The following is a 25,566-nucleotide window of genomic DNA, read 5'->3' on the forward strand; positions in this document are numbered from 1 at the left end:
GGTAGATTAAAACCATATTTCACTCATGTAGTTCTAGCTTGGAAAGTAAAGCGTTGTAGCATGTTCTGACCCAACTAAAAGTGTGGGGGGGAAGGGGGCGCAAGAAGGCGGGGAGAAGAGGAAGCATAATTTCTTTCAATAAAACCAGTACACTAATTTTGTGTCTGTGGCAGAGAATAAGTAAAATATCAATCAGCTTTCCCTTTCCTAATTATGATTCAAATTTACTAGGATCAAGCATTAGCATAGTCAAAGCAATGACACTTCTATCACTTCAGTTTGAAATTGTAGCCACATGGATTTCTGTTAACTTTTGTGAACATACCTTGAGGAAGGATGGTCAAGCTGACTGTTTAAGAACCAGCTCAAACTTCTCCTATCAATCCAAATTTTAAAGATGGAGGATAACTTCTGGTAAAGAGTAATTCCTCATCCTCCTCTCTCCTTTACCTTTCCTCCCCACAAAATCTAACACTTCCCTCTATATGTACTGTCAGGTTCCCTTGCTTTTCAACTGGCTGCATCTCTCTCTGATCAACCTCAGCTCCAGTTTTATTTGTGTATTTGCTAATGCACTCTGGGATTTGAGAAGTATAGAAAAGATACAGGGTGGCATTGGGGCCCCAAAAGTAGTGCTGCTGGATCCCACTATTTTTAATGCTAAGGGGGCTGCAGAAAGATGGAGTACTCCACAGGCTTGGAAAGTCCCTCCGAAGTCTATTTAGTATGCTTCAATCCAGAGGAGTTATTGGGTTTGGTCCACCTATTACAAAGATGGCTGTACCTCAGTTTTTCCATTTGTAACCAGAATCCCTCCTATTTCAGACAGGAGGTGGATACACAACACAATTCCAGCAGACTCTTCCATAAAATACTTATGCCTAGTACTTACTCACCTGTAGAATTAGTTATAAAAAGCTAGGACTGGCTCCTATGCACTGGTGCATAAATATGCTAAGAAATCACCAAACCTCAAGTAGGAGTAAACCATACTATCATGCACACTCATATTTCCATTGAACCAGAGTAACTACTGGAATATAAGCAATAGTGGAAAAACACAAGGAGGACAAAGAATGTATAAGAATTAAAGAATGGATGCTTGTAAGGCACAATATCCAAAGCCACTTGTACTTCTGCTTTCTTGGTGTACCTGGCAATTTTGATGCAAGATGATTCAAGAATCTGAAATGGTTAGCAGAATCAGGCAGATAGCCAAGATTACACTGTGATATTAAGTTTGATGGCTATAGGAATGTTCCACCCAAACGTACATTCCTTTTACCAACTATTACCTACCACAAATTATACAGTACTAATGCTGTTGGACAACCTAGAAACACAGTCTCCACACCGGTAATTTGAGACAAAATGATTGCCAGTAATATCTGGAGAATGCTTTTCAAATCTTATTTTTAGTTTCATTTTGAAGATCCTAAAAATACTAAACTGTATTTTCCTATAACATCCATTATGAAAAGACTTAAATTAGCAAACCCAAAAGGGGTTTAGGAAACATTTTAGAGGACACACAGAGGGCAGGATTTGTTTAGATTTAGGGGGAAGGTGTTTGTTTTAAAGAAATGTAAGATAAATTACTCCATATACTATTACATACAAACAAGAAAACCCAGTTACATATATAGATTCAGTTTGTGCAATGGGAAGGAAATAAAAATGACAGCCAGCCACTTCTGGACTGGCTAGATCTCTCACTGTTGGCTTCATGGGCAAGCCTCTATCATGCTGCGGACTCCTGAATTAATGGAATCGATCCCTGGATCACAGATTTCTATTGAGTAGGTTTTCCCTATCTTTCCCCATCCTCCTGCTTTCAGGTCTCTTTTCAAGCCTCCCTATGGCTATACTGTAGAGTACTCCACTCTTACCTAGTCAATCCCCTACAATCCCTCAACCACTCACAGTGCCCAATATAACTTCCTTCAGATTACCACCATCTCAATTTTGCTACCCTAGGCTCTACTGATTTGCACCTTTTTGCCTTTCCAGTTCACAAAATAGGACTTCACACATCTCTACGAGGGACGGATGTCAATGAGCACTCATCCCCTATTTCCCCTCATCCCATAAAATCAGTATTGCTAAATGAACCTGACTAACAGGAAGTTTGACAGCCCTCAGAGCAATGGTTTGTGGCTAGATGAAGTGTGAATTTCTATCTAGGATGGTACAATGGGGAGCTTATTTTAGTAAAGTATGGAATTTGTGTACACTCTTCTTTTGCTTAAAATCATCTACCTCCAATAGATATGTAATTCCAGAACTCTAATTCTGTAATCTGCTGTCTGTCTGTTTCAGATGGGAAGGAGTCTAATACACACCATCAGTAAAAATGTGACATAATGAAGAAAGATTTACCGTCTAAACAGATTTCACTACTCATGCCATCATCCTCCACTACATTCTTGGAAATTACTTACACAGATCTCCCTTCCACATCCAGTTTAGTAGGATTGACTCCCTTTTTGGCAAGGATAGATGAAATTTTTTCCACATCTCCCCTTTCAGCTGCTTTCATCAACCGATCATCGTATTTGCTCCAATCTGTATTCAGCTGCATAAAGACATAAGTAAAAAAACCACCACCACAAGTGAGTTTACTGCATAATGTGAACCCATTAAGATTACCATCATAAAAAAAAATTAAATGTCATAATTTGCTCCTATTACTAGGCAAGAAATCTTCATTAAATTAGTTTCATTTGTCAATATCTACTATAGACACAGAGCAGCATGTATACTTAAAAATCCTACCAAAGATACCACGCTCCAGCACACAGTTCTCCCACTGGGGAAAGCATAAGAGAAAAACCACATGTGACAGATGTGTAGTCTCACTGCTTAATTCACTACAGGAAGATGCCCACACACTACAGTGTTGTGGACATTATAAGAAATACATAGAATAGAATATCACATACTTAAGGGGAAAAGTCCCCTTAGAATTCTGTAGATTTCTCTAAAGACCCACATGCTATGAAGTCCAGAAACAAAACAAAAAATAAGTTTACATTAAAAGCATAAAATCCAATATGAAAGTATGAAAACAACCATAGGGCATAAGGTTAAAGAAACTTAACTCTGCCTCTACCCGCTGCCAATTTTCCAGCCTGCATTCTACTTAAGTGCAAGATTAAGACATTTTACGGAAGGATATTTGATAAGGACAAAGTTTGCAGCCTGCAGCTATCAACATCCTAAATTCACTTTAGGGTTTGACTCCACATCTTTGATTTTGCATACACATCTAGGATAGGAAAGCATAACCCAGTACCACTCCACACAGTGAGGATGCAAATTTAGTAGCATTTGGACCAGCTCTTAATAGGTTAGTAGCCCCAGAAAAGTTAGCTAAGATTCCATGCCAAGTCTCAAGTCAGGAGACCAGTTTTACATTTGAAAAATACATAGATGGGGGTAGTCACATAACAAGGATTTTGCAATGGGCTGGAAGGGCCATATGAAAGTTTACATATATATTGTCATCTTTATGAAGGAATGACTTCCATGATAACAAAAGCTTAACACAAGAGCCACACCACACAGCAGAGCAGATAATTGCATAGTTGATGAGTCTGTGTTCCGGGCCACCTATGAACAAAGACCTCCAAGTGCATCTTTATTTATTATTATCCAACATTTATGCTGCAGCAGAGTCCTAGAAGCCTAAGCCAGGTTGGGGCCCCACTCAACTAACATGTGGTATATACCAGTCCCCTGTCCAAAAGAGCTTACAAATTAAGAGACAAGACATAACAGGTTTCAGAGTAGCAGCCGTGTTAGTCTGTATTCACAAAAAGAAAAGAAAAGGAGTACTTGTGGCACCTTAGAGACTAAAAAAAAAAGCTCACGAAAGCTTATGCTCAAATAAATTTGTTAGTCTCTAAGGTGCCACAAGTCCTCCTGTTCTTTTTAAGACATAACGAGTGGACGAAATGTAAGTGGGCAGCAGGAAGGAGTAACAAAAATAGGCTGTTTTAGCACAGAATATGAGCAGTAGTAAAATTACAGTTTGCCAGCTATCTAGACATTTCCAAATAACAGTTTTCTGTATAGCAGCCAAGAGGTTTAATGGGGAACACTGAGGATAGAGTGGTGACTTTATAGATTTTGATTGGGAGATTCCCCTCCCCCCATACAAGGAAGGAGTGTTGTGGATGAAAATGCAATGGGGTCTATCTAAACTAAATTTAATTTATGATCCTTATGTGTAGGATATCAAGTGAATAGAAGAGAGCAATGTGATTGGCAAAATACTCCAACTTCTGCCAATTTGGCATTCAGCAGTATGCAAAATAAGTGTAGCCAATTTGACACCAAATTCCTCTTTAGCTTAAGATGGTGCAAATTCCATTAAAGCATGTGGGTGTTCTACCCACTTATTCCATGGCTAAAACTCACCACAGGATTGCGAAGAAGTAGCTGCTTTTATCTTACACACTCCTTCAAGTTGCTTTTCCTGCTACACTCCTCTCCTGCACCTTGGAGAAGTAACTTATACTTGAAATATACACAACTGAATGCCCAACTGATGCAAATTACACTATTTTGTCCCTTATACCCACTTAAACTCAAATTTATGGGCAACTTACACCTCCCACACACGTTTAGTTCAGCACCAAGATTCTCATCCGAGTTCCATTCCTTGTTGAATTTGGCCCATTAAAAAAAACCACACACAAAAAAGTAATGGCTGAACTATAGTAGAACCAGCTACCTAACTTTCCAATTTCAAAATGAAAAGCTGATGCTGGAAACAAGCAAGAGAAGATCAGGATCCCTGTGCAGCTCTCTCCTATTAACAGTGTAGACATTTTAGCTATCCTCAAGCAGTTTGAGAATGAGGAAGTTCACAGAGTTGTTTCAAATTGCCTGCAGAGTACTTGGCTATGCAGTTTTTGTAAAGAAAGCATAAATCATTTTTAATAACTAAGTAATTCACCCACCAATACTAGTCAGACAACACTCATCAAAACCAAAAAACAAAACAAAACAAAAAAACAACCCAACCCACAAATTTAGAGTTTCAGCACACTTGGTCTAAAAGATCTGACAAGCCAAAACATATTAGGAATCTATCCCAATAAGTGAAAACCACTTCCATTTCTGACCTATTTGCCTCCAAATCACTTTATCCAAATTGTCCTTTACTTTCCAGAAAAATTCCACTTGGGAGCTCAAATTCTGCATGCAACATTTCAGATTGATCGGTGAAGTTGCTGACAGGAGGAGGACGTGGAAGGGGAAAAAAACCCCAGGATTATACTGGGATGTTAGCTGCAAGTTTGGCTACCTAGAGACTACCTTCTCTATGTAATTCACCAAAAACAAAGCTATTTCCAGCTGCTGCAGGTCACTGAATAAAAGCATTAAAGTTCTTGATTTAGTGAGAACCAGTTCTTCTACCAAACCAGCAATCAGCAGACCTATCCAAATTTCCCAAGAAGAGAGGAAGAATCATTTTTGTGTTTTCTCCAATAAAAACACTGCAAACTGATATTGATAATGTAACATTTAAATTTATGCACTGTAAGAAATATATTTTGTTCCAGTCTTAAATTGCCAAAAACATCAATCTATGATTTCTGGATCTTTAAGCAGGAGAGCCTCTCCTGCACCCAACAGCCCTCCCCTGTTCCCCACACGCCAACAACCTGGGAGGACTCCCAAATCCTCCACCCATCCTTCTGTGCTACACACACAGTCTTCAGAGACCCCAACTTCCCTTCACAAACACACACGCAGCCTTGTGAGACCCCAACTCCTCCCCAAACACAGGTGCATACAGTCTTTACATGTATATATAGGAAAACAAGAAAAAGGCACATAAAACAAGAATACATATTCATGTAAAAGTGTTTTTTAAAAAATCAAGTCTTGGGCAGAAAAAAAAAACAGAATTCTAAAAACTTTGCCTCATTAGGGAACATTGGTCTTTCTAAGTGTGTTTAGTAAAGAAGCGAATAGATAATCCATACAAAAAGACAGCTGTCTCTAGTAACCTCTCTAACACTAATGTGCTGTAGCAAGGTCTCACGTTGCTATTTGAAGAAGTGACTCTTACTCTGCAGAATGCCTTATACAATGGAGCGGCAAACATGACTGGAACCTTTATTCAGTATTGTAATAAAATAGGTAATGGATAATATCTCTTTTACTAAACATCCTACCAACAACAGTTACTATTAGTACAGTAAGTACCAAATAAGTAGAAGTAAACAACTGTCAAAGTAAAGTGTGTTTTGTAATGCATTCACACCCTTCCTTTTGTTGTTCATTGACTTGTCAATTAAAATCTATTTTGGAATTTCTCTGCCAGTCCACCTAAATTAGCTAAATTTTACTATATTAAAACACCTTTGCTTTTTTGGTGTTTAGCTAAAGCCAGTCATTGCTTCCATACTAAACTAGCATGTGCACTAGTCCTGGAGAGAATAAGTTGTTTTGCTCTGAAAACTGGCAATTTTTCTTGTCACTCTAAATTTCTTTGCATGTGTAAGTTTATATACTTTAAAGACTATGTATGAAGCATCCTCTTGCTGCCTCTAAATACTCTAATACAGTGGTTTTCAACCTGTGGTCTGCAGACCCCCAGGGGTGTGCAAACTATGTCTAAGATTTCCAGAGGGGTCCAAACCTCCATCTGAAATTTTTTTTTAGGAGTCCACAAATGAAAAAAAGGCTGAAAACCACTGCTCTACTATATTCAGTGTGTTAGGTTCAAAGCAAATTCAATAAAATGTTTTGCATGCAAACAGATGCTTTAAATTGTCAAAGATCTTCAGGCTTAACCTTCAAGCTCTTACATCTATAAGTGTGAACAAATTCAAACTCTTCAATAAAGCTCCTTTTAAAATGATAAAAATATTCCAAATAAAACCACTACTATGTTATGTTGTTATACCCATAATTAAGATCTTCACAAATTTAGAATTAGTATAAAAACAAAGTTTAGTATCAAGTCCTAAGAAAACAATGGACAGTATAAAGGTTAGCGATTTCTACAAAGATTATTTTCAATTTATGTCAATTTACTTTGGTCCACTAAACCAAGTAACTGTCAATCAAGAAGTGGTTCACAGCATTGTTTTTTATTTTAACCTTTTTGTTGTAGAAACTGCCAACAAGAAATAACAACATTTATGAACACTATTATAGTGGCTACAGACATAAGGGATGCTAAATAAAAGGTAAGGAACAGCTTGAATATTTACAAAATTTAAACTCGTGCAGACAGGGTTACTAAAAAACAAAAAAACACCTCTCTTCCATTAATAGGAAATACAAGATACCTACTGTGTTTCTAGGAGCACAGGAAAACCAACAACTCATCATAGAACTTGCAACTCCTTGTTGTCAGCAGCAAATAATTTACCTCGATTTCAGTTACAAACTGCTGCAGTTTACAAGGCAAGCACCCAACCAGAATTCAAAACAGGCTGCTCTAAGCAATATACTGGTTTTTCTTGGCTACATTCATTTTGTTCCATCCTTCACTTAGCTTGGATCCCCAACTATATTTTCTCCATCTTCAGGGTCTTCTTCAGACTTCATAACTCTTAGAAAAATAAGGTTTTTTCCCTTAAAGACGGCCCAGGGACAGCCTAAGACCGGTACAGGAATTCCTTCTTTCGTACCGACTGCTTAGGCTGTCCCTTTCTGGCACTTCACATGAAAACCCTACATACAGCTTTTGTTTCTGCAGACTCTGTGCTGCAGCACAGACTGCCTCACAGTAATATTCCCCAGACCTGAAATATCCTGTAAACAATCTGCAGACAGTCTCACATCAGGCTGGTTCTATTTTTTGATTGTCCAGGACTTGATAGCTGAGTGATAGAAAGTAATAGCTAATAATACGTTTTATGCATGCTCATCCTGTGAGTAATACATTTCATGCTTATGGGTAGCAAAGGAGACAAGCATGTGTGAAACTACCAACATGGTGCCACATTTTGCAGATGTGCAAAGTTTCACCTTAAAGGAACGAACATGTTAGTCAAATTAACTTTTGACTGACACTATATGAGGGTCACAGTTATCACTGGTAAACAGGATGTTACAAATAATGGCAGGAACAGATTTAGCTATTCCACCAAACAACACTGAAAGCTGGAATCAGCTTTACGATCATCTGACTTTAGGCAAAGTAATGACTACATAGCACACAGAGTGGGTGATTCTATTTTGACAAAAATGTGTCCGATTTTAATTTAGAAAAAGCACATGCCTTTGCTTAAAAAAAAAAATTCTCCTTTTACGAGTATGAATCCCATTCTGAATACAACCAGGTTTCAGCTTACTGCTGCTGCCAGTCTGTCTCCCCAACATGTCAAATGAGAAGAGCCACAGAGGCTGTCAAACCATTAAATAGACAGTGTAATGATTAACAGTATTGAAGATGCAGGGTCCTCTTTCACACATTTTAAATTTAACAGTGGAAATCTCCTAAACACCATATTTAGTGGACTAGGTCAACATCGTGACTATTGGCTGTTTTGTCTGTAGGAGATATAAACGTGGTGCACAGTAATAAAAAAAGAAAATATGCAGGACACCACAAGACTGTTAAACATACACAGTCAGTGAGACTGCAAGTAAAATTTTCTGTGGAGACCTTTTTGGAAAACAGACATTTCAGAGTACACGATCCTACCTCCTCCTGTCCACATTTGGGGTTGTGCGCACACAATTGCTGTCACACAAAAAAGGAAATAATTTTTCATAATACTGAAAGAAGTCACACATCTTATCTGCCGCCTTCAGAGCAGACCCTATGCCAAATCAAACACTTTTTTTTTTTCTTTGAAAGCGCGTGTTCCAAGGAGTTATTTGCCGTCAAAGTTTCCACATGACAGGAACATTCCAACAAAACAAAGGTTAAGTGAATTTTATACAGTCTGTGTCATACCAGCAGTTATCTTATCACCATGAAACAAGTCAACCTCCTACAGCTATAAAAGGTATTTTGGAAAACATATAAGCCTACCCTGCACATGCTAAATGGAGATAAAGTTAGCACTCTGATTTTGAAAAGGATATGTTTAAAAGCACAACTGAAATCAAAACAGGTCACACTGAGTCAGATTAGTGGGTTTGCAACAACATAACTCACCAGCATGCCAAAGAACTTAAGAAAATGTGTTTGAATTTTCACCTTTGAGATAGATGAACATGGACATATTATAAGGAGGAAATTCTTAGAGAAAGGAGCAGGAAAAAGCACTCTAGCCCATTCTAAATATGAACAGTCAGTCCACGATGGGAGCAGCATATGCCACCAGAACTAGAGAGACAGTATTGTAACATACGTAAGACCATAAGCTGTATTCTCAGAAGGAAGTAGCAACAGGAACTTAAATGTTTGCTCAGTTCACAAGACAGGCTGGACAAGAAAGTCCCAAGAGGCCAATTAAAAAGGCTCATCAATACTGCACAAGATCCAGGAAAAAATTTGCACCCTCACTTTGATGAATCAAAGTTTAAAGGAACACTTCCAACAGCAGCCTGAAAACCAAGAGCTGGTGCCAAAGATTAATTTCTGAGGTAGGTATAATGGTGATGAGGGCAATATAGATGCTCGGCTAGATACAGTTCTTGGCTCCATTTATCATCCTAGTGCATGATTTCAGCTAAGACTGTGCCCAGCACACAGCCAGGCTGCTTCTCTTTTCAATTTCACCCAACCAAGAGTTTTGCTTTTCTCACATTTCTGTCGGCTGACAGACCAATATTTATCCAACTTCTGGACTTCACTTCTCCTGTGGCTGCCAAAAACTTCTTAGATGGCAAGTTCCTCCATGAAGCACCCTGCCTATCATTGCCTTCGGGGGTCTCATGCCACAAAATACTGTTCCTATTTTGTGCCCACTTAAGGCCAAATAAATGAAGATGTGGCTACCCGGAAAGGGTATCAGCCACAAGGCAGCTTTGAATAAACCCTACCCAGCAGCTGATTGGAATGACAGTAAAGGCCTTCCTGGGTTAGCTAGACTCTAGACAGCTTGAAGGATGGGAAATAATGAAACACTATAGGGAAAAAAGCCTCCTCTCTCAAAGATGCCCAAAAGCACCACAAGGTGCCATTTTAAGAAAAAACAGAAAATGACTTTTTTTTATTATTATTATTATTATTATTTAAGGTTTGCACTGCTAGGGAGAAAACATCTGCACCAAAGTATTTTAAAAAGAGCACAGTTCTTACACAGTGTATGTGTTAAATGCAAAACCATAAACAGCAGCGAAGATCTGTATACATCTTTTACTAATGGCATCAACTGGGGTGCAAGGAAAATTTTTAAAAAGCTTGTGGTAAAGTGGAATTTACTCAAGACAAAACAGTCTGCCAATAAAAAGAACAATTAAAATATGGAAAGAATGGAAAGGCAGCCATGATGATGATGCTTCTGCCACATTCTCCCCCAGTATGAACAAGTTTAAATCTATAGCACTGCATTATTTTTTTTTTAAACAGAATTAGTCTTCAAATTGAAAACAGAGCAGAAATCTAAAGCTGCTAAATTAACTGCCAACAGACCAAGGGTTTCTTTGCAGGGTAATATTGCCAGTGCTCCCTTAAAACAGAGCAGCTGTTTTACTAAGTGGGTGTAAAGGCCAAGAACTTTAGTCAAGGAGAAGGGATTGATTTGAAAATCTCTCAGAAGTAGATTTACTGGCATCTGCCTATAAAATATCTTTAAAGTTCTCTCTCCCTGAAATCAGGAAGACTGCCTTAAAAAGACATGTACAATGTCTTTTCTAGATTCTTGCCCAAAAGTGCCCTAAATAAATTAGACATGCACTAATGATCAATATATTAAAACACAGAACTCGTAGGCGCATCAGTGGCTATTAGAGATGCCTTCACATGAGGATCAATTCAACAAATGCCTTGCAAAAGCAGAACAAAAATTGAAAGTGTTGACTTAGAGTTTTCCATGTCGTATTGTCAACCAACTGGCAAAAAGGTACCATGACACTGGTGGAGAACTTATAGTGAAGTTGCCTGCAATGCTGTTGCTCAGCTCTCTACACACTTCAGCAAATATAGCTATGGTGAAAGGTTATAGTTAAACATTGTTTCCAGTATCTACCCAAGAAACAAGATCAGGTCTACTGATTAACAATGGAGGAAATATTGGCAACGAAGAGGCCATTAGTTAAAGTGTTGCTGAATGTAACCCAATATCCTGTCACAATATCTGTGTATTGGTAAGGATTTGTTACTCTGCCAACAACTGTGGCTACTGGGGAAATGTTCATATTCCATTCCTGGCACACTGCAGTCTCAAATGTTTGAACTGATCAGCTCTAATGTTTATTTATTGAGAGCTGACTAAAGACACAAAACACAAGCAACTACTTTGCGAGACAGCCAGTACCATTAACATTAGTGGTGCACACAAGCATATGATTTCATTTGGCTTTCTTTCATTAAAATGTTGCTAATTTGCATATTGCTTTACCCCTTATCCCAGGTGCAAAATTCTGGATGCACTGCTGGTTGTCAGGGGGAGGAGATTCCAAGAGAGGGTTAAGGAGCTCTGAAGCTTGTCTTACGATGGAGACAGACTTGTTGAAAGTCGCTGGGTAAGGATAAAAGGGGTAAAAAACAAGGGTGATGTCATGGTAGGGGGTCTACTACAGACCACCTAGCCAGGAAGAAGAGATGGATGAGGCTTTTTTTTAAACAGCTAACAAAATCGTCCAAAGCCCAGGGCTTGGTGGTGATGGGGGACAAGCTACCCAGACATATGTTGGGAAAACAACGCAGCAGGGCACAGGTTATCCAAGAAGTTCTTGGAATGTATTGAAGACAATTTTTTAGTTGAGAAGGTGGAGACAGCTAGCAGTGGAGAGGCTGTTCTAGATTTGATTTTGACAAATAGGGAGGAACTGGTTGAAAATTTGAAAGTGGAAGGCAGCTTGGGTGAAAGTGATCATGAAATCATAAGACTTCATGATTCTAAGGAATGGTAGGAGGGAGAACAGCACAATAGAGACAATGGATTTCAAGAAGACAGACTTTAGCAAACTCATGGAGTTGGTAGGTACTATCCCATGGGAAGCAAATCTAAGGGGAAAAACAAGAGAAGACAGTTGGCAGTTTTTCGAAGAGACATTATTAAAGGCACAAGAGCAAACTATCCCACTGAGTAGGAAAGACGGGAAGTCTGGCCAGAGACCACCCTGGCTTAACCAAGAGATCTTCAATGATTTAAAAATAAAAAAAAATAAAGAGTCCTACAAAAAGTGAAAACTAGGTCAAATTACAAAGGATGAATATAAAGAAATAACACAAGTATGTAGGTAAAAAATTAGAAAGGCCAAGGTACAAAACGAGATCAAACTAGCTAGGGACATAAAGGGTAACAAAAAAACATTCTACAAATACATTAGAAGCAAGAGGAAGACTCAGGACAGGGTAGGCCCATTACTCAATGGGGGGTGGGGGGGAATAATAACAGAAAACATGGAAATGGCAGAGGTGCTTAATGACTTCTTTGTTTCGGTTTTCACCAAGAAGGTTGGTGGTGATAAGACGTCTAACACAGTGAATGCCAGTGAAAATGAAGTAGGATCAGAAGAGGCTAAAATACGGAAAGAACAAGTTAAAAATTACTTAGACAAATTAGATGTCTTCAAGTCACCAGGGCCTGGTGAAATGCATCCTAGAATATTCAAGGAGCTGACTGAGGAAATATCTGAGCCATTAGCAATTATCTTTGAGAAGTCATGGAAGACGGGCGAGATTCCAGAAGACTGGAAAAGGGCAAATATAGTGCCCATCTATTAAAAAGGAAATAAGGACAATCCAGGGAATTACAGAGCAGTCAGGTTAACTTCTGTACCGGGAGAGATAATGGAGCAAATAATTAAGGAATCAATTTGCAAACATCTAGAAGATAATACAGTGATAAATAACAGTCAGCATGGATTTGTCAAGAACAAATCATGTCAAACCAACCTGATCGCTTTCTTTGACAGGGTAACAGGTTGGTGGATGGGGGGAAGCGGTAGACGTGGTATATCTTGATTTTAGTAAAGCTTTTGATATTGTCCCATGTGACTTTCTCGTAAGTAAACTAGGGAATGTAACCTAAATGGAGCTACTGTAAGGTGGGTGCAAAACTGGCTGGAAAACCATTCCCAGAGATCAGAGTAGCAGCTGTGTTAGTCTGTATCTGCAAAAAGAAAAGGAGGACTTGTGGCACCTTAGAGACTAACAAATTTATTTGAGCATAAGCTTTTGTGAGCTGCAGCTCACTTCATCAGAGTAGTTATCAGTGGTTCATAGTCATGCTGGAAGGACATATCGAGTGGGGTCCCGCAGGGATCAGTTCTGGGTCCTGTTCTGTTCAATATCTTCATCAATGATTTAGATAATGGCATAAAGAGTTCATTTATAAAGTTTGTGGATGATACCAAGCTGGGAGCGGTTGCAAGTGCTTTGGAGGATAGGATTAAAATTTAAAATGATCTGGACAAACTGGAGAAATGGCCTGAAGTAAATAGGATGAAATTCAATAAGGACAAATGCAAAGTACTTCACTTAGGAAACAATCAGTTGCACACATACAAAATGACTCCCTAGGAAGAAGTACTGTGGAAAGGGATCTAGGAGTCATAGTGGACCACAAGCTAAATTAGAGTTAACAGTTGTGACAAAGTTCCTCCTCTGCCTTGGTGAGTCCTGCGCTTATTGGCGGATTTTCTCACCTCAGAGGTTCACGGCAACCCTCAGTTTGGCCACTTTTGTGGCTCAAATCTGCCGTTCACTCAGTTAGCCTCATCGCTGGCCAACATGGGGAAAGGAAGAAGAACAATCCCCGCAGTCTCTGCTGATCCACCTAGTGGATTGGGGAACAGGCCAGATATCTTCCCCTCTGGTGGAACCCACAGTCCAGTTCAACTCCTCCGGTATAAAGGAGGGAGTTGGGGGGATGGAGGAACCCAGGCCCGTCCTCCTCTACTCCGGGTTCCAGCCCAGGGCCCTGTGGATTGCAGCTGTCTACAGTGGCTCCTGTAACAGCTGTGTGACAGCTACAACTCCCTGGGCTACTTCCCCACGGCCTCCTCCCAACACCTTCTTTATTCTCACCACAGGACCTTCCTCCTGATGTCTGATAATGCTTGTACTTCTCAGTCTTCCAGTAGTACGCCTTCTCACTCTCAGCTTCTAGTGCCTCTTGCTCCCCGCTCCTCGCATGCACCACAAACTGAACTGAGCTCCTTTTTAAACCCAGGTGCCCTGATTAGCCTGCCTTAATTGATTCTAACAGCTTCTTGATTGGCTGCAGGTGTTCTAATCAGCCTGTCTGCCTTAATTGTTTCCAGAAAGTTCCTGATTGTTCTGGAACCTTCCCTGTTACCTTACCCAGGTAAGAGGGACCTACTTAATCTGGGGCTAATATAGCTGCCTTCTATCACTCTCCTGTAGCCATCTGGCCCAACCCTGTCACACAGTGTAACACTGTTGCAAAAAAAGCGAACATCATTCTGGGATGTATTAGCAGGAGTGTTGTAAGCAAGACATGAGAAGTAATTCTTCGGCTCTACTCCGCACTGATTAGGCCTCAGCTGGAGTATTGTGTCCAGTTCTGGGCACCAGAGTTCAGGAAGGATGTGTACAAATTGGAGAGAGTCCAGAAAAGAGCAACAAAAATGATTAAAGTCTAGAAAACATGACCTATGAGGGAAGATGGTAAAAATTGGGTTTGTTTAGTCTGGAAAAGAGAAGATTAGAGGGGACATGATAACAGTTTTCAAGTATGTAAAAGGTTGTTACAAGGAGGTGGGAGAAAAATTGTTCTCCTTCACTTCTGAGGATAGAACAAGAAGCAATGGGCTTAAATTGCAGCAAGGGAGGTTTCGGTTGGACACTAGGAAAAACTTCCTAGCTGTCAGGATGGTTAAGTTCTGGAATAAATTGACTAGGGAGGCTGTGGGATCTCCATCATTGGGGATTTTTAAGAGCAGGTTAGACAAACACCTGTCAGGAATCGTCTAGATAATCAGTCCTGCCACGAGTGCAGGGGACTGGACTAGATGACCTCTTGAGGTCCGTTCCAGTCCTATGATTCTATGTCCCACTAGGGTTGCCAACTTTCTACTTGCATAAAACCTAACATCCTTGGCCCGCCCCCCCGTACTTCACTCCATCCCCTGTTGCTCACTCTCACCACCCTCACTCCCTTGCTCATTTTCACCAGGCTGGCTCAGGGGTTGGGTGTGGGAGGGGGTAAGGGTGAGGGTGAGGGCTCCACCAGGGGGGTGCGGGTTCTGGGGTGGGGCCAAAAATGAGGAGTTCAGGGTGCGGGAGGGGGCTCCAGGCTGATACAGTGAGTTGGGATGAGGAAGGGGGTATGGGCTCTGGGCTGGGGGGTGCAGGCTCTGGTGTGGGGCCAGGGATGAAGGGTTTGGGGTGCAAGAGAGCTCTGAGCTGGGACCAAGGGGTTCAGAGGGCGGGAGGGGGATCGGGGTGAGGCAGGGGATTGGGGCATGGGGGGCGTGAAGGGCCGGCTGGGGGTGCGGGCTCTGGGATAGCGCTGGGGATGAAGGGTTTGGAGTGCAGGAGCGTGCTCCGGGCTGGGGCAGGAGGTTGGGGCACGGGAGTGGGTCAGGGGCGCAAGCTCCAGGCAGCGCTTACCTGAAGCAGCTCCCAGAAGCTGCAACATGTCCCCCCTGTAGCTCCTAGGTAGAGGAGCAGCCAGGCGGATCTCTGCACTGCCTATCCGCAGGATAGCTCCCACAGCTCCCACTGTCTGTGGTTCCCGGCCAATGGGAGCTATGAAGCCGGTGCTTGGGGTGGGGGGCAGGCCAAGGGGCTCCACATGCTAGGAACCGGAGTGGGGGAAATGCCACTGCTTCCGGGAGCTGTGCAGAGCCATGGCAGGCAGGGAGCCTGCCTTAGCCCTGCTGCACCACCGACTGGACTTTTAATGGCCCCGTCAGTGGTGCTGACCAGAGCTGCCAGGGTCCCTTTTCAACCAGGCTTCCAGCCAAAAAATCAGACACCTGGCAACCCTATGTCCCACAAGAAGAGAAATAAGGACACGGTGGCATGGGAGCAACTGCACTGGACTTGCTAGTCAGCACTGGAAGGAAATATTGCAATCCGCCTCATTTCCTGTTCGTTTCTAAAATGTTGTTGGAACAGCCTTGCCACAGGGACATACTAATTAATTTTATCTTAGCCTATTCAGTGCCCTTCAAGGGAAGAGAGGCCTAAATAAACGGAGGGGAAAGAAGGCCAAAGAAATTTTTGGAAGCAAGAGTGAGAGCGAAGAACTCACACTGTTCACTCTGTTCCAAAACAAAGCAGAGTATGGGATGCTAACTACCTGAGCTGATGTTCAACAGCTTTACAGTGACATGCTTCACTTGTGGCTGTTCAAATTACATACTCAGAAACCCATCTTGCAGGAGAGAGACGATATGAAAGGGCGGTTTGATGGCAGCAGTCCATTCAGAGTAAGAGGCATCAGCGTGACAGCTCCAGAAAGCAGAGGAGGACTGGGGCGGGGGGGAGAGGAGGAATGGAGGTGTACTTTCATTCTAGGTCTATAAGATTTCTACTGCAGGTATAGTGCCCTATGTTGCCTGTACTGATACACCTCTATGGAGCAGCATGCAAGGATGGAATGCTAATATGGTGAGATAATGGTTAAAAGGATGGTAGATTTAGTAAGTTCTTCTGTTTATTGTCCCTTCTCCCAGGTAATATTATAAACTAAAGCGTTCCAATTTAAAAGACCTGCAAAGGAATAAAGTCACAAGGGAAACATCTTTGGCCAGCTAGCACCTTTGTACAAAAATCTAACCTGAAGAAAAACAACATCCATAGTGCACTTTAAAAACTCTTTGTGGGAAGCTGCCAATGATGTCCCCCAATTTCGCTCCCCACATCCCCACCCCCCACTTCAAGAACCTCCCCTCCCCCCAAGCCTTATAGAAATAAAGGAGATTGTTAGGAACCAGCTGTTAGGATTTTAAAAAATTAAAATAAAAAAAAATCAAGGCTTCTCACCCCAGTATGTCTGACCCTTTAATGCAGCTCATGTACTTTATCCAAGTAGCTAAAATGTCTCCGCTGATGTCCAAATATTTTTAAACAATGCAGTATTATACAAGGATCCAACATTTACCCTATAAAAAGATCTAAATAAATCAGTATGAGTGTATACCAGAGGCCTTAACTGACTTTGACCGAAAAGATTAATTGATTTGACTTTCCACATTTGGATTTGGTTAAATACAAAAACAAAAGTTATCTAAAACTCTGGCGTAACAATAAGGTTCTTAACGGAATAACAGCTGCCAAATCCCTGTTAGCTTTACACCTGGAAAAAAGCCTTGTTTTGAAAGGAAAAAAATCTTATATTGGACTAACTCTGTTCCCATCCAACTCAGTGAGTAAAACTCCCATTGGGAACACGTAGACAAGTAGAGAGTGCTTTTGAAAAATCCCACTCATCTACACAGTGGGTAGCCTCCTCTCTCATTCCAGGCATGGAAAGGTCATTGATGTCAACACAAGTTTTAACTAGAAGGACTTTCCTGTACACACACTTTGTTTACAGCATAAGGAGGAAATGTAGATCTGGAATACATATGCCCAGGAATTCAAATAGTCTTTTGGGGGTTTGTTTGTGTGTTTAAAATCCACATTCAACAGGTATAAAACAGAAAAAGAAAAAAAATGTTTAGTTTACCTGATATTCACTCTGCATAGAGCTTTTGCTACTAGCAGTATGTTTAAAAGAAGTCTACTGCTGAACCACTCTCAAACCCTTAATGTACAAAAAGCATTACCTAAAGTTGAAAGAGCATTCTGACCATTCTATTTTTATGAAACCAAGTACATGATCTTGCAGCTACCTATTAGAAAAATGGTAGATGGATTAGCTACTACAAAGCCCTAGGACATATCTATAAAGATTAAAAACAGAGTGGGTGTATGATCGTCACTCTATTTTCCCCCTTTCTGCCCACAATTTCAAACCTGCAATTACAGAGTTTAAACAGATCCCCACCCCCGGCAGGGCAGCAAAATATATGTATTTAAACTCAAAGGAGAAACACTGACATGGGAAATTGCAAGATAATGTTTTCATCCTATTTAATTTGTAAACAGGCCCTTCTGGTTTAGTTTATGGCTGGAAGTGAACAGGCTGGTTTGTGAAAAACAGACAATTCAGCTTTGCGTTTCATGATTAAGGCATGCATCTACATTGTAGCAATTACTACTTCCAATTCAAAATTAGCTGTTTTTAGCTGTTCTAGCACTTAAACTTTGCATTCTGATCCCATTTAATCACATAAACACATGGAGTTCAATAGTGCCAAACAAAAGTTAGTCACAGAGAAAAAAGTTTTTATTTCCACAGAGTTCAACATTGTTTTTTGCTTTAATCGGTGATCTCAGAGAGCACAGCTTTGCCAGTTATCCTTTATAAGTCAATGTATCGAGGAGTAGTTGGAGCAGATAAAGATTTTACTTGCTCAAAAATTAAGTCTAAACAAACTATTAGCTTGTGATGCAAATTTTGGATTAAATTAAAAATATACACATCCGATATTAAAATTTTAAACATTTTGAGTACATATAGGAGGGGATGTTTTGAAAGCAAAGCCAGTGCCAGATAAATCTACCTGGGTGTAACAATTTCCAACACTTTATGCTTATAGAATACCTTTCATCTATAATTAACTGTTTGTAAAGGCCTTGATGAAAGGTGCTCTAAAAGCCCATAAAGTATTTTAGATCATTACATCCAGGTAATTAGAGTACTTTGTAGGAAGAGGACTCCTAGAGAAGACATCATTTGATGGGATTACCACAAGGAACAAGATGACCACAGGTAATAGGTATTTAATAAATATGTAGATTATATTTAAAGTTCTGGGTCTAATTAACCAATGTTTGTGATGACCTTAGACCCAGAACTTAAAAGCTCGCTGCACAACTGCAGAAACCTGGCAACTTTTAAGGAATCCCCATGATTTCCCTTGTCCCACATGGGGAAAAATGCTGACTTGGGAGAACTAACAGCAGCTCATTCTGAACAGAAATAGCCCCGCTTTCTCTGCTCTTTGGCTGCTTGTTGGCCAGAGTGGGATAGATCCTCGCCCGTAACTGCTGTGATAGCCTCTGCTCAGGGCAGAAGAGGTGCCCTGCTCTGCCCCCAGTCAGCTAAACAATTACCTTTCAGAAGTGAGAGGAGGGCTTTGGACCACTTCTCCCGGACTCCAGTTGGTGCTGCAGTTTCAGAGTTCTTAAACAGTACCTGTATACAGCAAGCAGCAGCCCACGGCAGTGAGTCTCAGAGTCCGCAGACTAGGGTTCACACTACAGTGCTAAAAATAGATGTGGAGACGCACCAGCTCTGAAAGGGGTGGGGGCGCGCTTCAGAGCCTAAACTCCAGCCCAAATGCCTGTACTGCTATTTTTAGCACACTAACTCAAGCAGACCTAGCACTGCCTGTCACACTCCTAGCTGTAGTACAGACATACCCATAGGCTCTTAAACCAATCTTCTCCCCCAGAAGTCTCCCAATATAGCGGGTCCCAAACTAAGTGCCCTCTACAGAGCAGTGCTTTTATTTGTTTTTGTTCTGCTACATTTCTCCCTCCATCAGCTCCTTCTCTTTTAGCCTCTAAGAGAGCAACAAGTTCTCAGTCAATCATGGACTCAGATTTTCAAACACTGGATCGGGGCGGGGGAGAGGAAGAATAAAAAATTCTCACTTGAGGCTGGAAATGTCCTTGTAGTAGCCAGTTGCATCCTAAACCCCTCAGCTACCTAAGGCCCATGGGATGCCACTGTCCACTTTCCTTCTTTCCACCCTCAACTTCCACAGAGTTGTCACCTGTGGCCCCCTACCCCTTTGACTCACAAAAGTGACCCTTGTTCCTTCAGTTTTATCCTACTGAACAAATTTCATTGCCAAGTTTAGGAAGATTTCAACCTTTCTTTCACTTGCCCCACTTCACAATATTTCCCTTCTCAGAAGCATTTCCTACCCTCTGACCTCAGCACACAGCCATAAGACATCTTCAGAACGCTAACAAGCGGCACAGATCTTCTCCACAGGACGAGACACCAGAAAAAAATTCAGCAGGGAACAGTCTACACCAAAATGCCAAAGGTAACATTTGAAAGGTGAACAATGAGTTTAATATATTAGCTTTTATCACCTTGTAACAGTGAAATATTGGTATTCTGTTCTGCAGAACCAGAAGTAAGATAGCTGGAGAAGCGATATAGAGCAGACACCTAATAATTTGTATACTGCTATAATCTTTTCCTCTTGACAATGGCTAACCCTCAAACACTGATACTTCCAGTGCTGCTGGAAATTGCAAATAATATATTTTATTTTTCAAATGAAGGATGTATATTTATCTAATAGTAAGATATCACACATCACACTGCCTCACTCAGAATCGTTGGTAGTCTTCACTTTAACTGCTCTTCAAGCCCATGTAAAAACAGTTCGATCTCACAATGTCGAAATTCATCGGGAAGCATTAAAAGCAAATCAGACCCCATTAATCCAAATAAAAAAGGCACACAGCAGCCAGTCTCCACTGAGTTCATGGAGTACTCTCCTAAATTACCCTGAAGAAGAACAGAAGAAGGGATGGATCAGCAAGGAAAACTAAAGTTAGGTTTTAAAGAACCTAAAGCTCAGACTAAAGACTGAGCTTGATAAGTTTATGCAGGGTATGGTATGATGTCACCTGCAGTGGCATATGGCCCTTCCACAAATGATATTAGCAAATGTCTCCAGTGGCTGGAGATGGGACACGAGATGGGGAGGGCTCTAGTTACTACAAAGAATTCTTTCACAGGCTTTTGGCCAGTGGGTCTCACCCACATGCTCAGGGTCTAACTCAGTGCCATACTTGGGGATGGGAAGGCCTTTTCCCCCCAGGTCAGACTGGCAGAGACACTGGGGGGGTTTCCATCTTCCTCTACAGGATGAGGCATGGGTCACTTGCTGGTTTGAACTGGAGTAAATGGTAGATTCTCTGGAACTTGAAGTTTTTAAATCAAGAGTTGAGAACTTCAGTAACTCAATCAGAGGTTACGGGTCAGGTCCTGTGGCCTACAATGCGGAGGAGGTCATACTAGATGAGCATGATGGCCTCAAAGTCTGAGTCTACAAGCACACTTGACATTGGGTAGGTGCAGAAGAAAGCTCATTGCTCACACCACTATTTAGATATTATTATGGATTCATCTTCATTCGCCTATATTTAACTAGTTTTTTAATATGTATGCTGCACCTTGTTTTGTAGCATTCCTGCTTTTCCATTGTTCTTTTTTAGTGCCTTAGAAATTTAGGGTGAAATTCAAGCCTTTGCAGACGGCCAGCACAAGGTTTATGTTCCATCTAAGTCCTCTAGTTTATGGGCCCTCTGCGTAGGGGCGAATATGATGTAGTACTACATGATATGAGTACTACGAGTTATGGTAGCACAACTCTGATCCACCCTCAGAGGTTGAGGATCGGAGTGTTTCCACTGAAGTTTGAACAGACAACCCTGAGAAAGCGCTTGATGGCCGTATAAAGCTTTTAAAATCACCCTCTTAGAAACCACCTCATCACAGATGTCTCCTCAACACCAGAATCAAACATGTACACTCCTGGTATGGAATGACTAATGTCATTCCATGAAACAAACTGACATTGTAATTAGTCCGGCAGCAATTGGTGTCTTAAATTAGGTAACTGAATACACAATTAAATTCCATCTTAAATGGGAACCCAATAGGAACTGTCTGAAAAAACTATAAAAACCAACTGGTGCCTGAAGTTTTCTCTATCATTTTAAAGAACAAGAGTTCATTTACAGCATCAAACAGGAACTTACATGAGAGGAAAGTGATCAGGAACAGTCAGCATGGATTCACCAAGGGAAGGTCATGCCTGACTAATCTAATCGCCTTCTATGATGAGATTACTGCTTCTGTGGATGAAGGGAAAGCAGTGGATGTATTGTTTCTTGACTTTAGCAAAGCTTTTGACACGGTCTCCCACAGTATTCTTGTCAGCAAGTTAAAGAAGTACGGGCTGGATGAATGCACTATATGGTGGGTAGAAAGTTGGCTAGATTGTCGGGCTCAACGGGTAGTGATCAATGGCTTCATGTCTAGTTGGCAGCCGGTGTCAAGTGGAGTGCCCCAAAAGTCGGTCCTGGAGCCGGTTTTGTTCAATATCTTCATAAATGATCTGGAGGATGGTGTGGATTGCACTCTCAGCAAATTTGTGGATGATACTAAACTGGGAGGAGTGGTAGATACGCTGGAGGGCAGGGATAGGATACAGAGGGACCTAGACAAATTGGAGGATTGAGCCAAAAGAAATCTGATGAGGTTCAATAAGGATAAGTGCAGGGTCCTGCACTTAGGATGGAAGAACCCAATGCACAGCTACAGACTAGGGACCGAATGGCTAGGCAGCAGTTCTGCGGAAAAGGACCTGGGGTGACAGTGAACGAGAAGCTGGATATGAGTCAGCAGTGTGCCCTTGTTGCCAAGAAGGCCAATGGCATTTTGGGATGTATAAGTAGGGGCATAGCGAGCAGATCGAGGGACGTGATCGTCCCCCTCTATTCGACATTGGTGAGGCCTCATCTGGAGTACTGTGTCCAGTTTTGGGCCCCACACTACAAGAAGGATGTGGATAAATTGGAGAGAGTCCAGCGAAGGGCAACAAAAATGATTAGGGGTCTGGAATACATGATTTATGAGGAGAGGCTGAGGGAACTGGGATTGTTTAGTCTGCAGAAGAGAAGAATGAGGGGGGATTTGATAGCTGCTTTCAACTACCTGAGAGGTGGTTCCAGAGAGGATGGTTCTAGACTATTCTCAGTGGTAGAAGAGGACAGGACAAGGAGTAATGGTCTCAAGTTGCAGTGGGAGAGGTTTAGGTTGGATATTAGGAAAAACTTTTTCACTAGGAGGGTGGTGAAACACTGGAATGTGCTACCTAGGGAGGTGGTGGAATCTCCTTCCTTAGAAGTTTTTAAGGTCAGGCTTGACAAAGCCCTGGCTGGGATGATTTAATTGGGGATGGGCCCTGCTTTTGAGCAGGGGGTTGGACTAGATGACCTCCTGAGGTCCCTTCCAACCCTGATATTCTATGATTCTAAAGAAATGGAAAATTATCTAAAGATAAACTAGTGCAGGCATGGTGATGAGAAACTGACACAAACCAAATTAAAGGACAAGTAAGGAAGTCCAGCATGATGATGCTTTTTGCATTATGCAACAGTTTAAGCAGGTGGTAATTGGATTTTTAAGGCACTTGTTTGCCAGTAGTTGAGAAAATGAAAACTATTCAGTAAATCTCCTCTAATCATTTACAGCGGAGAGCCACTCATTTAATCTTACCCTGCATATTATAGCTTCAGAGGGAACAAAGTTCTCACTCTCATTTCCCTGCAGCTTTGAAACATGTCCCTTCCTCTTCCCACTCGGTGCTGCTCAAGAGTTCATTTACAGCATCTAATTGGATGGGGGGAGTGCATACATAAAAAACAGTGTAAATACTAGCATTTTAAAAAGAGATAGAAAGTCTGACCCCACCAACTTTGTGCTAGCAATGTCCCTTAGAATTAATGGGACCTTCAAAAAACAAACTTCTCCACTTGCTATATCAACTAAGTAGTGAATAAATGAGGGCCTGCCAGTAGAGGTCCTTGAAGGCATTCAGAGTACATATGGTACCAAGAATGATGATTACTCTTGCAGTTCTGGAAAGAGAGACACAGGATGTTCTTAAGTTACCAGAGGTAGCAGAAAGCTGCTGAGCACAGAGCTGCTGAGAATGTGGGGAATGACAATCACATGGTGAGATCAGCAATAGTTAGTTATTTATAGACTATCCTTGTAGAAGGCTTACATCAGTGATCTCCATCCTTTTTATGCACAAGATCACTTTTTGATTTTAAGATCAACCTGGCATCTACCCCATCCCCCATCCCCGAGGCCCCACCCACTCCATTCCCCACTCCCTCCATCGCTCGCCCTCCCACACCCTCACTCACTTTCACCGGGCTGAGGCAGGGGGTTAGGGTGCAGGAGGGAGTGCGGGCTCTGGGCTGGGGCCAAAGAGTTCAGAGGATGGGAGGGGCTCCGGGCTGAGCCTGGGGCAGGGGGTTGGGGTGCAGGAGTGAGGGATGCAAGCTCTGGGAGGGAGTTTGGTGCAGGAAGCGTGCAAGAGGGGGTGCGAGGTCTAGGCTCCGGCCAGGAGGCGCTTACCACAGGCAGCTCCTGGTCGGCGGTGCAGCGGGGCTCAGGCAGGCCAATGGGAGCTGTGGGGTCAGCAGTTGCACAGGCAGAGCATGGAGACCTGCTGTCCCCCTCCTTCCCAGAGGCCGCAGAGACATGCCAGCAGCCAGCCAGCCACTTCTGAGAGCGGTGTGGGGCCACGGCAGGCAAGAAGCCTGCTGGAGCCCTGCTGCACCACCAGCCGCAGAGATTGTGATCGACTGGCAGAGGCTCCAGGATCAACCAGATGATCGCGATTGATGGGTTGGTGACCACTGGCTTAGAGTTTTTCAGGTTCGATTATTACAGCAGCAATTACCAGGTCCAATAGACAGTTTTTTAAAAAAATTTATGCTGTGGAACTCAAGTTTGCCATTATCTGCACAATGCGTCCAAACCCAGAGGGCTTGAGTTTGTACCTCCTGGGTGCTGTTCCTCTTTCACTATCTTTGACAGATAGCAGAATGTCCTCAAACAAGATGCTTTGGAGTCTATTAGTTTTGTCCCGCCCAGGTCTACTTCCCTAACTCAGCAGAGGCAGTTAACAGCAGAGCATCTTCCTGCTCACTTATTTTAGTTATTATCTTGAAATGATCTCCCACCACTGAATGCCTTCAGAGACGACAATGACAGTAGCAGAAAATATCCCTTTTCCCCCAAAGTCTTCTCCTACATGCAGAATCGGGGCAGACTCTTCACAAAAGAACAGACAGTTAGGAGCCAAATAAGGCTTCAGTACCAGCAGAGACCAAGCAGAAGGGAAACATGCCACCAAGAGAGAGTACCAGTGTAAGAAGTAAGCCAACATATTTTCAGAAACTCCTCAAATGGCTCGGCAGCAGTTCTGCAGAAAAGGACCTAGGGACCGAATTGCTCGGCAGCAGTTCTGCGAGAAGGACCTGGGGTTACAGTGGACGAGAAGCTGGATATGAGTCAACAGTGTGTCCTTGTTGCCAAGAAGGCCAATGGCATTTTGGGATGTATATGCAGAGGCATTGCCAGCAGATTGAGGGACATGATCGTTCCCCTCTATTCGACATTGGTGAGGCCTCATCTGGAGTACTGTGTCCAGTTTTGGGCCCCACACTACAAGAAGGATGTGGAAAAATTGGAAAGAGTCCAGTGGAGGGCAACAAAAATGATTAGGGGACTGGAACACATGATTTATGAGGAGAGGCTGAGGGAACTGGGATTGTTTAGTCTGCGGAAGAGAAGAATGAGGGGGGATTTGAATGCTGCTTTCAACTACCTGAAAGGGGGT

At 42.0% G+C, this 25,566-nt stretch overlaps 1 protein-coding gene across 4 annotated transcripts in view; it reads right to left on the reverse strand.

Annotated features, from left to right (window-relative positions):
• The window catches only part of UACA (uveal autoantigen with coiled-coil domains and ankyrin repeats), a 72,507-nt gene that overhangs the window by 28,707 nt on the left and 18,234 nt on the right, over positions 1-25,566 (reverse strand). For 3 of the 4 annotated variants that reach the window (XM_073304516.1, XM_073304518.1, XM_073304514.1), the window contains exon 2: positions 2,442-2,575. In XM_073304516.1, coding sequence (XP_073160617.1) covers positions 2,442-2,575 — 134 coding nt within the window. Of the gene's footprint in view, positions 1-2,441; positions 2,576-7,317; positions 7,606-25,566 lie in introns of those variants that run through there. The other variant, XM_073304515.1, reaches the window with a different exon arrangement.

Source organism: Lepidochelys kempii, chromosome 10, assembly GCF_965140265.1.
Source record: "Lepidochelys kempii isolate rLepKem1 chromosome 10, rLepKem1.hap2, whole genome shotgun sequence".
In the NCBI taxonomy this organism is placed as follows: Eukaryota; Metazoa; Chordata; order Testudines; family Cheloniidae; genus Lepidochelys; species Lepidochelys kempii.